Raw genomic sequence first — 14,793 nt, 5'->3', positions numbered from 1 at the left:
AGGCAGTGGCCTAACTGAGGGGCGTGTCTTTTACCTCGCTTGAACTCCTCCAGCACAGCGTCCAGCTTGGTGTCGTTGAAGACAAAGTGGAGTGGGTGATTGTAGAATTTGATGATGGTGCTGAGAGGGGTGCAGTCATCAGGATCCACCAGGGCCAGGTCCTTTACGTAGAGCATGTCCACCAGGTTGGTGCGCTCGTCCTCGTAGATGGGGATGCGGGTGTAGCCGCTCTGCATGATCGTTGACATGTTGTTGAAGTCCAGCACAGCGTTGGCATTGAGCATGAAGCACTCGTCCAGCGGCGTCAGCACATCCTCCACGGTCTTGTTGCGCAGGGCGCTCTTGCTGAACTCTTCCCGAACAAACTCGTTGTAGGGGTCACTGTTGCGCACCATATCCAGGATCTTCTCCCGCAGGAGGCAGGTGCTGGTGTCGTGCTGCAGGGCCAGTTCCAGCAGCTTGCTCAGCGGCAGCGACAGCGGGAAAGTGAGCAGCATGAAGAGCTGCGTGAGCCACAGCCCGCGCGGCGCCAGCCAGAGCCCCCAGCGCGAGCTGAGGGCGAAGGGCAGCACCTCGGCCAGCAGGAAGACCAGGCCGGCGGCGCCCAGCACGGCCGGCGCCAGCAGCCCCACGGCCTGGTAGAAGAGCACGGCCAGGGCGGCGTGCGCCACGCAGCCCAGCAGCAGCAGCGAGCACAGCACGAAGGCGCCGCGCTGGCGGAGCGGCTCCAGCGCCTTGCAGGCCTCGCGCTCCCGCTCCGAGCCGCAGTCGCGCAGCGCGTACAGCTCGGCCGGCTCCAGCCACAGGGTGCTGAGCTGCAGCGTGCGCAGCAGGGCCAGCAGCGCCAGCAGCAGCGCCACCAGCGAGCCCAGCAGCCAGGCCGGCAGCCAGGGCGCCAGGGCCACGGCCGACACCCGCCCCGCGCCGCCGCCGCCGCCCTCCTCCGCCGTCACCAGGAGGGCGTCGCCCGGGGCGGCCGGGGCCCACGCCTGCCCGGGCCCCGCCGGGCTGCACAGCTGGAAGCGGCCGCCGGGGCCTCCGGGCGCCACCTGCACCGTCACCAGCGCCGCGTGCTCCCCGACGGCCCGCGCGCCCTCAGCCAGGACCTGGGGCGCCGCCCGGGGCGGCGGCGGCGGCGGAGAGGCGGCGGCGGGGGCGCAGGGGGCCTCGGCCGGCACGAAGGCGCCCCAGGGCCAGCTGCGGTTGCTGAGGCCGGTGCCGTAGAGGCGCAGGCGGAGCGTGGCCCCCGGCGCGGCGCGGATCAGGCCCCCGGAGGCCCAGGCGGCCGAGGCGCCCTCCTCCAGCCGGAAGCCCATCACCCGCGGCGGCGGCGGCGGCGGCGGCGGGCCCCAGGCCCCGGGCGAGGCGGAGGCGGCGGCGGAGGAAGCGGTGGGCTGGGGGGCTGCGCGGGCCCGGAGCTCGCCCGCCGCGCCCCTCCGCCCCAGCGCGGCCCGGCCGCCCGGCAAAGGCAGCAGCAGCAGCAGCAGCGGCACCCAGAACAGCAGCGGCGGCGGCCCCCCCAGCCCTCGGCCGCTGCCCACCATCGCCAGAGCCGCCGCAGCCGCAGCAGCAGCAGCAGCGACAGGGGGAGGGGCCGCCCGGGAAGGTCAGCTGACCGCGCCGCCGCCGCCGGCGCCTCCGAACCTGCCTGCCGCGCCCGGGCCAATGCGCGCCAGGAGCCGAAGGGGTCCAGCCAATGGGCACGCAGGGGGCGTGGCCGAGGAGCGGGAAGCAAGTTCGGCGCCGCCGTGTTATAAACAAGGCGGCGAAGAGGAGGGAGGGGCTGCGGGGGGGGGGGGAAGCTGCGATTTAAAGGGGCCGCGCCCCTCCGTTGCGCTGGTCTCGGGAGGCGGGGCGCTTTCTCGTGGCTCCTTTAGTGATGTATGGAAGTGAGAGCTGGACCATCAAGAAGGCTGATCGCTGAAGAATGGATGTTTTTGAATTCTGGTGCTGGAGGAGACTCTGGAGAGTCCCACGGACTGCAAGAAGATCAAACCTATCAATTCTGAAGGAAATCAGCCCTGAGTGCTCACTGGAAGGACAGATCCTGAAGCTGAGGCTCAAAGACTTTGGCCACCTCATGAGAAGAGAAGACTCCCTGGAAAAGACTCTGATGTTGGGAAAGATGGTTGGACAGTGTTCTAGAAGAGACCAGCATGAGTTTGACCAAACTGCAAGAAGCAGTGGAAGACAGGAGTGCCTGGCGTGCTCTGGTCCATGGGGTCACGAAGAGTCGTGGCTCTGACTCCCCCACCCAGCATAGCCGTCAACTTTTCCCTTTTCTTGCGAGGAAGCCTATTTGGAATAAGGGAATGTCCCTTAAAAAGGGGGGGAAGTTGACAGCTATGCCACCCAGCGCAAATAGCACAGGGTTGTGCGGCTTCAGACCCCGTGCATTCTTATTCAGGTGCAAAGCCCCGTGCGGCTCAGTGGTACTTACTCCGAATTACAGGTGCAAATAGCATTTAACTGTACGGAAGGACGCTTCTCCCTCCCTTGCTCCCCCTCGTTCCTATACGACCCAGTTGCATCAGTGGCGTAGCGTGGGGGGGTGCAGGGGGGGCCGGCCGCACCGGGCGCAACATCTGGGGGGGGCGCGCTCACACTCGCAGCTCTCTGCCCCTACCTGGCTCACTCTCTCTCACTGCTGTGCGAATCCGATCCGAGCCGCCGGGTCGCCGCCCACTGTGGAGGGGGGTGTGTGTGCCAGGCGTGCGGGTTAGGGGGCGCAAATTACTTGCCTTGCCCCGGGTGCTGACAACCCATGCTATGCCACTGAGTTGCATGCTTACTCAGGACCATTCCCAGGGCCACGGAGGATTTGAGCCCCACAGTAGTGCACGCTCTTCACTGGATTGCTTTCTGTTCCAGACTTGATTTTTGTTGGGGAGAGTAGCCAAAGTTGTTTTTTAAGAAATCAAAGTTTCTTGGGAAGATGTGGGTAAAAATACCGGGGCAGGATGCTTCTAGGAGGGGGCAGTACCTCAAATAATTGAGTACTTTCAATGCTTTTCAATAATAGTTGTGGACCTGGGGGGGGGCAGCTGCCCCCCTTGCCTATGCCTATGGGGACACATAAGCAAACAATTGCAATCTTCATTCCCATTTCTGTCCCACTGTGCTATGATCCCTCTCCTCAAACAACAATGGAAGTGGACTTCTATCAACTCAGAGGATTGGTCCTCTCACTTGCTCTGCCCCTCCAAGATGATAGGCAAGGGTCTTCCGCAGGGCTGCTGTCTGAGATCCTCTTCACTGGAGATGCTGGATCTTGTGAACATAAAGCCTGTGTGTAGTCATGGAGACAGAGGCCCACTCCAAATATATGTTGAACACAATCTGAGTCAAAGGCACCAGGCCAGACGAGAACACAAGAAGTGCCATATAGTGAGTCAAACCACTAATCCGAACTATGTAGTCCAGTATTGTCTCTGCTGAGAAGCAACAGTTGTGGTTTATTACGTATATTTATATATTTATTTAAAGCATTCTCAGCCAATCTTCAGGCAAAAATGGTTCCTGGGGTGGCTTAACAGAGACAGGTCCTGCCGTCAAGCTTACAGTCCAAAAGACACAGCACAAAAGGAAAAAGAAATGAGAGCAAGAATCATAGAATCATAGAGTTGGAAGAGACCACAAGGGCTATCGAGTCCAACCCCCTGCCAAGCAGGAAACACCATCAGAGCACTCCTGACATATGGTTGTCAAGCCTCTGCTTAAAGACCTCCAAAGAAGGAGACTCCACCACACTCCTTGGCAGCAAATTCCACTGTCAAACAGCTCTTACTGTCAGGAAGTTCTTCCTAATGTTTAGGTGGAATCTTCTTTCTTGTAGTTTGGAACCATTGCTCCGTGTCCGCTTCTCTGGAGCAGCAGAAAACAACCTTTCTCCCTCCTCTATGTGACATCCTTTTATATATTTGAACATCATATCACCCCTTAACCTCCTCTTCTCCAGGCTAAACATGCCCAGCTCCCTTAGCCGTTCCTCATAAGGCATCGTTTCCAGGCCTTTGACCATTTTGGTTGCCCTCCTCTGGACACGTTCCAGTTTGTCAGTGTCCTTCTTGAACTGTGGTGCCCAGAACTGGACACAGTACTCCAGGTGAGAAGCGGGGGCAAATCCAGACTTGGGTTCTTAATTGCAAAAGGTCTTATAATGAGTAGATGGAATGGAAAGTGTTTAAGGTGAGGAGAGACCAAATGTTGCTGGACTCACAGCAGTCATGGCGTGCCCCAATTCTCTCTCTTCCTCTGCTGCAGGTGTACAAATATACACAGAAAGCTCTGCGGCCTCAGGGCCAAGGAGAGACATTTAGCAACTGGCTTTTAAAAAGTAGATTGCAGTAGGCTCCTGGTCCAGATTTGGGACCCTGACATGGGAGGGGGCGGGGGGGGGATTAAACCATTGTACCCCACTATGGACTCAAAGCCGATCGTGGCACCCTAGACCTGCAATTTGCATGCCCGTTTGTGTGTGTGAAGCTCCCATTAGCTCCTTTAACTAGATACAAGGACCCGGGACCTTCTTGCTTGCAGTGCCAGTTGTAGGATTTGAGGGGCCTTGCAGCAAGGGACCCTCAAGCAAATCTCCTTAACCTCGAAGAGGAGGGGTGTGCAAACCACTCCCTGGCCAGACTGCCCCATCTTGCAACCCTCTACAGCTGACCCCACAAACTTCCTCTTCTCTTCTTCACCCAAGAGCAAAAAGGACCTTCAAGTAGATGCCACATAGCAGGAAGTCAATGCTCCACGCCCCACCCCCCCCGGGAAGCCAGGGACATTAGCCATCCTGCTTCTCTCTTCAAAAGAAGAAGGGTCTCAGGCAGAAATCTGATCCTTTCAAACTGGGCATGTCCAGGGTCGTCTTCTAGTTCTTGATACTTTCTCCTTGCTCTGCTCTTGTGCAACTCCAGCTGATTTCATTTGACAGCTGGTCTCCCTGGCGGATTGTGCCCTGTGAGTCAGATTTATCTGTCCCTCATTCTGCTGCCTTTAATTTTTTTTATTATATATCAACAGCACAAACACAAAACAAAACCAGTACAACCACCGGAGTATAATAGCAAAAGGTGCCCAGAAGCAGGAGAAGAGCACAATCTCTCCCTGCATATTGCCTCCGACCCCAGAGGTAGAGCAGGACCGTCATGCTGTCAACTGTTCAGAACACATCTGGCCAGCTGCTGGATGGGAAACAGCCAGCTCTGCCCCCAGCACTGCCTCTGTGTTCGTGTGCCCACATCTGCATTCCCTGTCAGAGGTTCAGAGGTATCTCTAGCAATGCAGATTAACACTTTGAAATGAGGTCTCCTCCAAAGGCAAAATGGGAACTGCAGTTCACCCGGGATAGGTGATAGGACAAGCAGCACAGACCCAGGCCAAAAAAACCCCAAACCCTACTGGAGCACCATTTAAAATCAGTGCAGAAATAAGACTGTGAACTGACCAGATTAAAAATTCAGCCTGGCTTCCTCCTCTGCCTTTAATAGCAGCTGCTAATTTAAGCAGACAAATCTGCTAACTGCAAGGAGATGAATATCACCGGCTGGTCCACCTGCCAGAAAGGGAGATTAGCTTATCAAGCACAAGAAGCAAGGCCTTTTCAGTGGTGGCTCCACATTTATGGAGCTTCCTCAGGAAATACAATCAGCTCTCTCATTGTTGTCATTTATATGGAACTAAAAACAAAATTGGGGAGCAGTTTAATTTTTTTTTAGTGGCCCTGGTTTCCAGTCCCTGTCTGGGGTGGCTGGCAAAAACAGTATAAAAACACACACGATTTTGTTTCTTTTCATTGTTACTGCTTTCTTTTTGTTATTTTAGGCACAGGAGCAATGATAAGTGTAAAAGCTGCCAACCCCATTGGATTGTGGCCTTGGAAATTAAGTCTAGGACTGGGTGATATATCATCCAAAGCCGGTTTGAAGTCCCAATTGTGATATTGGTTTCGTAATTTTTGACCTGGCTACATCACAAATCATGATTTGTGTGTATGCTATGTGAGAAGAACCATGAAGCCAGTCAGTACCTCTCCATAGCTCCATCCTTAAATCAGACATCGCAATATTTCAGTATATCGCAGTGTTTAGCTGGTGATATATCATGATGTTGGAAACCAGATATTGCCCAGCCCAAATTAAGTCCCACTGATTTCTATGCAACCCCCTTTCAGGTATGTTCCTGCAGGATCACAACCTTGACTCTGAGAGCAAACCCACTTAGAGGCTTTGAAAGAAAAGTCACCAACATTTTCCACCACACTTTGATTTGGTAATATTTATTACATAATAATAATAATCTTTTTAAAAGCTTGTCTCCCTCATGGGAGCTAGGATCTTAGGTTTAGTGTTTGTATTTTAAGATCAGAAAAAAGACAATAAATTACATCATGTCACCCACAAAGGGGCAAATGTTGAAAAACCATTGTGCTTTCCTTAGGAATAATAATAATAATAACAATATTTTTTTAAAAGGGAAATAAAAACCGCAACAATCCCCACACACAAAACAAAATTTTAAAACTCAGACAAAAAGCTACATTCAAATGAGACACATATACAGTCTAATTAAAGCTGCTTAGAAGCACAGACATCCGTTGAAAATAGCCCTGGAGGCAGGAAAAGGGATCCTGCAGTTTTAAAAAACCAGTCACAAAGCAAATGAAGGAACTACTCCCCTCACCCCAGTTACAGTTCCAGAATCAAGTATTGCTAACCTAACCCAACATTTCAAAGTCAATTGTGCTTAGGAAAATGCAGGAAGAGAAGTAAGAAATACTGGCCTGGACTGGTCACGCAGGAGAATAATGGGTAAAATCATGAGATGGGTGGTCACAGTTTTTCTTATTAAAAATAAACAAATCCCTGCAATCAGAGAACTAGCTGCGCAGGGAAGAAAGATGTAACCCAGCCCTCTCCCTGCTTTTCCGCCTGATGTGCTAGTGTTCTGCTTGTTGGAACTTTTTAACTTCACCACTCCAACACTCTCACTTTCCTTCTGCTGAACCTCCAACGCTGCCCTTAGAATACTAGACAGGTTTTCATCCCACAGGAGGTCAGAAAGGTAAACCAGAACATAGCCCCCTTGTGGCTTTTACCCCACCCCACAGCCTGACTGAGCCAGAAGCCACTTGGAGATCTGCAGTGCTCTCAGGGTTGCCAACGGAGAGTTGGGAGGGGAACCAGCCAGGCTTACAGTTGTGCCTACACAGCAGCTTGACTGGAGCTAAACAGGACTCCCCACTGCTGTCCTCAGATTGAGCTGCTGTTGAAGGCATATCAACAGATGGCATTCAAAATGTTGGCAACCCTTCATTTTATGCTTGATGGATGTCCAACTGGGGCTATGAGTCCGTGATTTTGCCCAGAGCCATGAACTTACTAAGGAAATGCTAACACTGCTTGGCTCTAAACCTGGGTGTCCTTGCAAGCCCATCACCTTCCCAAACATATTTTGGCCCTGTAAAAGAGGTTTGAGGGCCAGGAAAGTCTCCCAGCCACTTGGAAGTTGGCAAAGTTCCTATATGCCACCGTTTGCCAGCTTAGTGCCCTCCAGAAGTTTTGGACACAACTCCCATCAGCCTTGTGATCTACGTGCCTTCTGCTAGGCGAAACAACTGAGGACAGCAAATTTGAAATCATGTAGTTTTTTAAAATTATATGTTTAGTGGAGGGGGCACCATTTGTATTTTCTGCTTCAGGTACAAAAACCTCTTGGGCGTCTTTACCCACCAACAGGTTTCCTATGAGAAACTGCAATGTTTGAAGTGCAATGCTCTGCTATAAAAGTACAATCCTGCTACACCATTTAATAGAACATCAACACATCTGGGTACAATCATACAGTCTGTGCGATGGTCCCTTCCTCCCCAAGCCAAACCCGGTGACCAAATTTCAGATCACTTTTTGCACTCCTGTACCCACTTACTTGAGAGTAAACCCACCTGAACACAGTGGGACTTGCTTCCAAGTGAACAGGCCCAAGCCCAATTCCAACTCCATTTTGGTTTATGGGAAATTGCAGCGAACGAATATTGCCTTTCATCCAAACACTCCTACTTAGAGAGGTTCACGTTCTGCCTACATCAATTTTCATATGCTTTTCGTGCAGATATATAATTGTACTTTACACTGTGACTCATGAAACACAAGTCCTCAAGTGAATGACACTCTGACAGAAGCAGGCACATGTGACTCCGCCAGGGTCACTGAATAAGCCATGAGACTGGGCTGAGAGATGCAAGGGGAACACTCTCTGGGGAACAGGCCACACTGGCTCTCTACAGCGAGAGTGACTGAATCATCTAAGCGCCACCTGACTGCAACTCTTCCCCAATCCAGCAGACGGTGGCTGGAAAGGGCCAAGTGATCCCTGGCCTATGCCTGGAGAAGGGCACCTTCTTATGCCTTTGGGCGATGTGATACAGCTGCAATGTCTTCCATCCTGCCTTGGTTCCTTATCTCCCACCCTGGATTTGGTGTCTTCTCCTGGATTAGACGCCCCATCCTTTTAGTAAGAGGAATGGAGAACCCTGTGGCCCTCTAAATACTGCGAGATTTCACTTCCCAACAGCCCCAACCAGCTCCCGCGATAGTAAGGGATGATGGGAGTTGTAGTCCAGCAGCATCCCCAGGGTCACAGGCTCCTCAGCTCTGCAACAGAACAACCTGCCCGGGGAGAAGAGAAAGTAAAAGGGGGATCACAGACAGCAGCATCAAAATGCCTGCATTTCTTGCAAAGCTAAATATGCCTCTCCAGCCCCCTCCCCTTCTGGTCCTCCTGCCACTGGACACTGGACAGCCCAAAGAGTTTCTGACAGGTTTCAGTGGAGATCAAAGGAAGCGATTCTGGAGAGTCAATCAGAATGTGAAGACAGATCTTTTAAGAGCATGAGGGCAGAGTCCTCAGCAGGCAGATGCAAACACAGATTATTTCTGCCCTTGGACAAGTTTCCCCAAAACAAAAAAGCCACAAACCCAGGACTCCTCACAGGTTACTGGAGAGATTCAGCTGAACCTTGGAAAAGACCACTCATGGTGGGCACCCACTGGCCAGTACCTGTAATGTTAATATTAGCAGTAACTGTAGTATTTATATAATGCCATTGATGTGCATTGGTGCTTTACAAAAGGGCAGGTCCCTGCCCTGAGGGGCTTACAATTTCTCATTTGACACTAAGCAGACGAAGGGAAGGAAAATGGGAGATGGGGTGCACACAGGTAAAATGTGTGCAGCATTTCAATTGCCGATGCTTAAGCTTTGTTACCGGGCAGCCTTTCCCCAACCAGGTGCCCCCTAGAAGATGCACAGGACCACAACTCCCATCAGCATGGGGATGAATGGATCATGGCTGTGTGGTCTGCTGTTAGTGTCCAAAGGCTTCACGGAGAAGGCAGGTTTTGAAGGAAGCAAGAGAGGTGGCATTAGGCAGGTGGCCCTGGGGACAGTGCCAGGCAAGCGGGCATGAAGTGTCAGCAAGGACAAAAGGCAAGGGGGGCAGGAGACCTTTGGGGGGCTGAGGGTTGGAGGGCAAAGATCAGAGGAGGATGTTCAGAGCAGAGGTCCTGAACATGTCACCCTTCAAATCTCCAGAGCAGTTTTAACAAAAGTGTTTGAAGATGGTCCTGAGCTCCATTTAGTAAGGTGGAGAGTGGGCAACTATAATGAGAGACGTCTGCACACCACCCAAATCCCCTCAGGGCAAACTGACCCAGCAGCAACGGCTGGGCTGGATTCATTCTGTAGTGAGGCATAATGAAAAGACTCTTGACCACTGAAAATTAATCCTCAACGTGGCTGTGTCCTGATTCCACCCAGTGGAAAGTACTAATCTATCCAAAGTAACTACAGAAGAATGGAGGGGACACCTCCAAGTGGTGTCATTTCCCCCACAGTAAGTGACTGCATGAATTTGCTGCTTTCACATGTGCCACGATCAATTTAGATAGAAATCAGGCTTTACAGGAACAAAGCAAAACACAATTTATTATTGCAGTTATGACTGAAAACTCCTGCATCTGGAAACCCTTCAGGGCTGCTCCTGTGCTGCAACTGCTATTGTCACTTCCAACTCTGTTAAGTCCCAAAAGGCACCACATACAGGATCTGGGAACTGTCACTGGCTCTGTCAGATTTCCGCATGAGACCTTGAAACTAGAAGCCTAGCAGAGCTGATCATTCTTGGCCTGATCTACACGGGAGAAGAAATCAGCAGAAGGGACTGTACCATTTGAGTCTGTATCTGGAGGTTACCATTTCTGAATGTTCCCCAACCCCCCATGTAAAAACAAACAAGAGCAACAACTAAGAGAACATAAACTCCCTGCAAGTAGAGAAGAGTACAACAAATTCTAGCCCTGCCTTCTCCCTGCTACACTCATTTTTTGATTTCCAGGGAGCTTTTCGTACAGCACACCAGGAAAGCATTCGTGAAGCGGCACAATTCATCTAATTATCCTTGGGGCACACTTTCTTCAGTGGGATCAGAGCCTGAATGAGGAAGCAACAGTTCCCCTCCCTCCAAGCAGAAACACTCTCCCCACTGCCCCAGGAGGCAGGCAGGGGCAGAGTGCAGGTTCCACCAACCTTTAAACCCTGCTTAGTTCCTAGATGTTTGTCAGACACTCGTCTCCTGTCCAGTGCCCAATGGGCTGGATAAAAAAAATAAAAATACAACAGAATAACAGAACAGACGCCCAGACAACACGCAAGAAACAGAACTTCCTGAGACAGAAAAAGGGTTCTTGTCCTCCCAGCAGGGGCTGCTGTTGCCTTCGTAGGACCCCAGCAGCTGCCCTGCTCTCCTTCTGGCCAGTTCTGTGTGGTCTCTCTACCTGTCAGCCTCTGGACTGGAGGCAGGGAGTGCCACTCTCCACAAGGTGGTCTCCGCTGGAGAAGAGCCAGATGTGCTCCAGAATAGGATTCCTCTCTTCTGAACGCGCCTGGCCGTGGTGCCACTTCGTCTCTTTCTGTTTGTTTAAATAAAAAGCTGGTGTAGAAAAGCAAGCAGGGAGCAAACTCCCTTTGGAAATCTTCAGGGCAGCCAGCCCCTCCCCAACCCCCGCCTGAAATGAAAACAGGAGCATCCAGATTGCAGCACACAGTTTGGGCTTTTGCCCTCCGTGACCAAGTTCCCTTTGGTATCCAGAACCCGCATCCTTTTCATCAGCAGCTGGGCAGCTGTTTCCACGGTCAGGCTGCCAGCCGTTGACGGATCAAACTGTCCTGCAAAGGAAGAGTGTGTGCACGTGTGGATGTGGGGAGAGCTTAGAGAGAAAAATTATCTGGATATTCTCCCTCCCTGGCTGCAGCCACTACCTGAGGTTTGTAGGTACACAATCAAAATCCTCTTCTGGGCACTGGTGTGTTCCCCCCCCACCGCCCCCCAGTTCTCGTCTTTGGAAGGGAAGGACTGAGGCAAAACCAACCAGACCGGGTCGCCCAAAGGCCAGGGTCAGACGACGTTGTCTGGGGGGCTGTGGTTTGCTTTGTGGTGTTGGCAGTTCCTCTCGTTCAAAAGGCTGGTTGTTTCGTCCGTCACTGAGGTCTCCACCTTTTCTGACAAGGAGGTGTCCAATTTGGGGGTGCCGCCCTCAGGAGACTGGGGGCAGCTCTCGAGGCGGGAGGCCATGAGACCATTTTGATACTGGAGGCGTGTGATCTGCCGGGTGAAGAAGGAGACAGAAGCTGAACCCTCAACACATAGCTCAGTGTGCACCATTCCCCCCCCAAAAAAGCAAAATTCCATAATGCATATAGGTAAAGGTAAAGGGACCCCTGACCATTAGGTCCAGTTGTGACTGACTCTGGGGTTGCGGCGCTCATCTCGCTTTATTGGCTGAGGGAGCCAGCATACAGCTTCCAGGTCATGTGGCCAGCAGGACTAAGCAGCTTCTGGAGAACCAGAGCAGCGCAAGGAAATGCTGTTTACCTTCCCGCCGGAGCAGTACCTATTTATCTACTTGCACTTTGACATGCTTTCGAACTGCTAGGTTGGCAGGAGCAGGGACCGAGCAACGGGAGCTCACCCCGTCGTGGGGATTCGAACCGCTCACCTTCTGATCGGCAAGTCCCAGGCTCTGTGGTTTAACCCACAGCGCCACCCGCGTCCCTCATAATGCATATAGGTTATGTAAATTTATTATTATTATTTAAAATGCATCTTCTTAAATACACACTTAACTGTTTTGCTTAACAAATTCTGTTTCTGGTAATCATGAGGAAATCCAGGTGACACCCTGCCCTTTGACTGACAGAAAAGGTACTTGGATCTCTGCCTCTTGACTTTTGAATTTTCCCAAGGCATCGCCAGCACATGTACAACCATAAGGACTAGAAACGTACTTTTATAAAAATTGCTGAAACACTCAGGTTGGAGAATTTTTGCACTTGGGACTGAAGTCTGCACTTGCACAGAACACCAACAGCCCTGGCTTAAGATTCCCCAAGGGAACATCTACCTCAGACCTGATGGGATGCTCATCCGCACAAAATAACTTCCTTCACACAGGAAAAGTTAGCATGTTAGGGAGAAGGCTGAAATCTTTCTCCCTGACAAACTAGCTTCCTCTGTGAAGAGATTACCGTATTTGCTTTTTGATATGGAGGGCAGCTGTGTGCTCTCCTGCAAGCCACTACCTGCAGTCTGAAGCAGGAGAAGTCTGGCCCTTTCTCAGCTCAAGGGCCACATTCCTTTCTAGGCTGCTTGTCAGTGGTGGGCCAGGATCCAAAGTGGGCAGGGCAACACATGTTCATTTACTCACCCCCCCCCTACAGCTGAGTGCCTCTTGAGACTCAGGCCCAAGACCCACCTTAATATACTGCAGGTCTGTAAGGGCACGGACGCTGAAGTCGGAGATGTACTGGGAGCTGGCGCTGGCGTTGAGCTGGTTGTTGCTGCTGCTGAAGTTGGAGGAGATGGAGTCGGAGCGCTCGTGGTAGCAGAGGGAGGCCGACCGATTCAGATTGCTCAAATGAGATGGAGAGCGCACCTCTGAAACTAGACACAGAGAAGAGTGAGCCAGGGACCAAGCCGTGCCCTTTCTCCCCCCTTCGAACTGTCTTGCCACCCGTGCAAAAAGTGATGCCATCCAAGAGGGGTATAAGCCAATGGAAAGGGCTATCAGGCACTCTCTGGCTGCATGAACAATTTGCTTTTTGTTCAAATTGGATCAACTCGTTTGTTGCTTTTAACGCCAGCTTTTAAAACTACACTTAAAAAAGGTAACAACCAAGAAAGAAAGAAAAAGCCGTGAGGAGCAGGGGGTGTGGGTTAAGGCAGCTTTTGCCTCCCCAGGCCCCTCCAGGAGTCCCCATCAGCCCCAGTAAACACATCTGGGGCTGTTTGGGCTAAAATTTGGACTGGGCTTTGCAGTGCAACACAATTTTTGTAATGAAAATAATCTGCACCCCAGTGCATTTGCATTTCCAATTTATGTACCCCAAATACCATCTTTTGCCAATCTGGTGCCCTCCAGAAAGCAGGGCTGGGTCAATGCAACCTGCCAGGCAAGGGGTTAATGTGCACCTCTCACACCATGCACAAGTGTTGTTTACCTGACACCCTGGGAAACAAAGATGCTCGGGGCATAAGAGGCTGGTTCTGGGGCACGACAGGCAAAGCTAGAACCGGACATGGACACAGAGAAGGACAGGAAGGAGAGAGAGATGCAAAAGGAGAAGTCAAAGAGACCTTTGCTTATGGAGAAAGACCACACAGCCCCTTTGCGGGTTTGTTGCTAGCCCATTCTGGTGCCCCTGGCGGAAAGCCCAAATGGCATGGCCTCCCCCAGAAGTCCACGCCTGCCTCCCCCTGGAAATGGACTGCTGTTGCGCTGTTATGAAGCTCTGGCTGCTTCCAGGCGACCTTGTGCAGGGGAACGTTCTGGCGGCCAAGGACAGGATCAGTGCCCCCCTGCACTGCCACTCACAGCAACATCCCAAGCCCATGGCCAGCAGAGCCCACCTCACCTGGCCTGGCCTCAGGCAGCTTCTCAGACAGAGGCCTGATTGAGAGGCAGGGAAGAGCTCCCAGGGCGAGAGACGGGGAGAAGAGAGGGAAGCTCCTAGGTGGGAGGTGGGAGGTGGGAGGTGGGAGCTGGGAGGGCCCCCCCTTTCTGTGTGAGAAAAGGGCCATGATCCACCTTTCAGAGAGGACTTGCATTTTCTGTGATCTTTCTTTCTCTGTTCTGCTTTTTATTTGCTTCCTTTTATCTTATTGTATCATGAAAAAGCTTTCATAATATTTTATGAATAAAATCAGATAAAGGCTTATATCAAGGGAAGAGTACAAGGGAAGCTGTGAAATGTGTTGAACCACAAGTAGTTGTTTGAATGAAAAACCAATAATGTGAAACACTGGCTCACGGGTGGGGAATCTCAGGCTCAGTGGCTGACCACTGCCTTCCAGGCCTCTCTGCCTGGCACTCTGGGGCTCCCCACAGGCCTTACCCCTCACAGGTTGTGCTTCATGCCACCCCCCCAAGTGTCCTGGCATGGTTAGGTCTCCTTGAACTCCATCCTCCTTCCTAACAAGCAAGGGGGGGGTGTATGTGTGGAAACGAGCTTGCTCGATCAAAGTGACTTCAGGCTTTGGACCTGCCACCCTGGCATGTGGCCCCCAGAAGATTCCCCCAAAGGGAAAGTGGCCCTTGTGCTGAGAAAGGTCCCCCAGCCCTGCTATAGATGGACAGGAGCCACCTGGCATGATGTGGCGCAGGACCATGTGACCAGGTCGGCCACGAGGGGGCAGAAGTCTAACATCAAATACGGCAGTAACCCAAAAAGCAGCAGAGT

General features: G+C 52.1%; 2 protein-coding genes across 3 annotated transcripts in view; both read right to left on the bottom strand.

Annotated features, from left to right (window-relative positions):
- Nucleotides 1-1,559, bottom strand: part of CNNM3 (cyclin and CBS domain divalent metal cation transport mediator 3) — a 28,712-nt gene extending 27,153 nt beyond the window's left edge. For both annotated transcript variants that reach the window (XR_013842005.1, XM_079988999.1), the window contains exon 1: nucleotides 35-1,559. Coding sequence is in view for 1 of the 2 variants with exons in the window: in XM_079988999.1 (XP_079845125.1) it covers nucleotides 35-1,544 (1,510 nt within the window). In the remaining variant the exon portion in view is untranslated. The remainder of the gene's footprint in view (nucleotides 1-34) is intronic.
- A 4,702-nt stretch (nucleotides 1,560-6,261) lies between these two features.
- Nucleotides 6,262-14,793, bottom strand: part of CNNM4 (cyclin and CBS domain divalent metal cation transport mediator 4) — a gene marked incomplete at its 5' end in the record, with an annotated part of 52,512 nt that continues 43,980 nt past the window's right edge. The window contains 3 exons of the mRNA XM_079988996.1: nucleotides 6,262-11,659; nucleotides 12,810-12,997; nucleotides 13,555-13,620. Of these exons, the coding sequence (XP_079845122.1) occupies nucleotides 11,453-11,659; nucleotides 12,810-12,997; nucleotides 13,555-13,620 (461 nt within the window). The 3' untranslated portion in view covers nucleotides 6,262-11,452. The remainder of the gene's footprint in view (nucleotides 11,660-12,809; nucleotides 12,998-13,554; nucleotides 13,621-14,793) is intronic.

This window comes from Podarcis cretensis, assembly GCF_951804945.1.
Source record: "Podarcis cretensis genome assembly, chromosome: 8".
Classification (NCBI taxonomy): domain Eukaryota; kingdom Metazoa; phylum Chordata; class Lepidosauria; order Squamata; family Lacertidae; genus Podarcis; species Podarcis cretensis.
The sequence above is the reverse complement of the archived record's forward strand: the minus strand, read 5'-3'. Positions and strand labels throughout refer to the sequence as shown.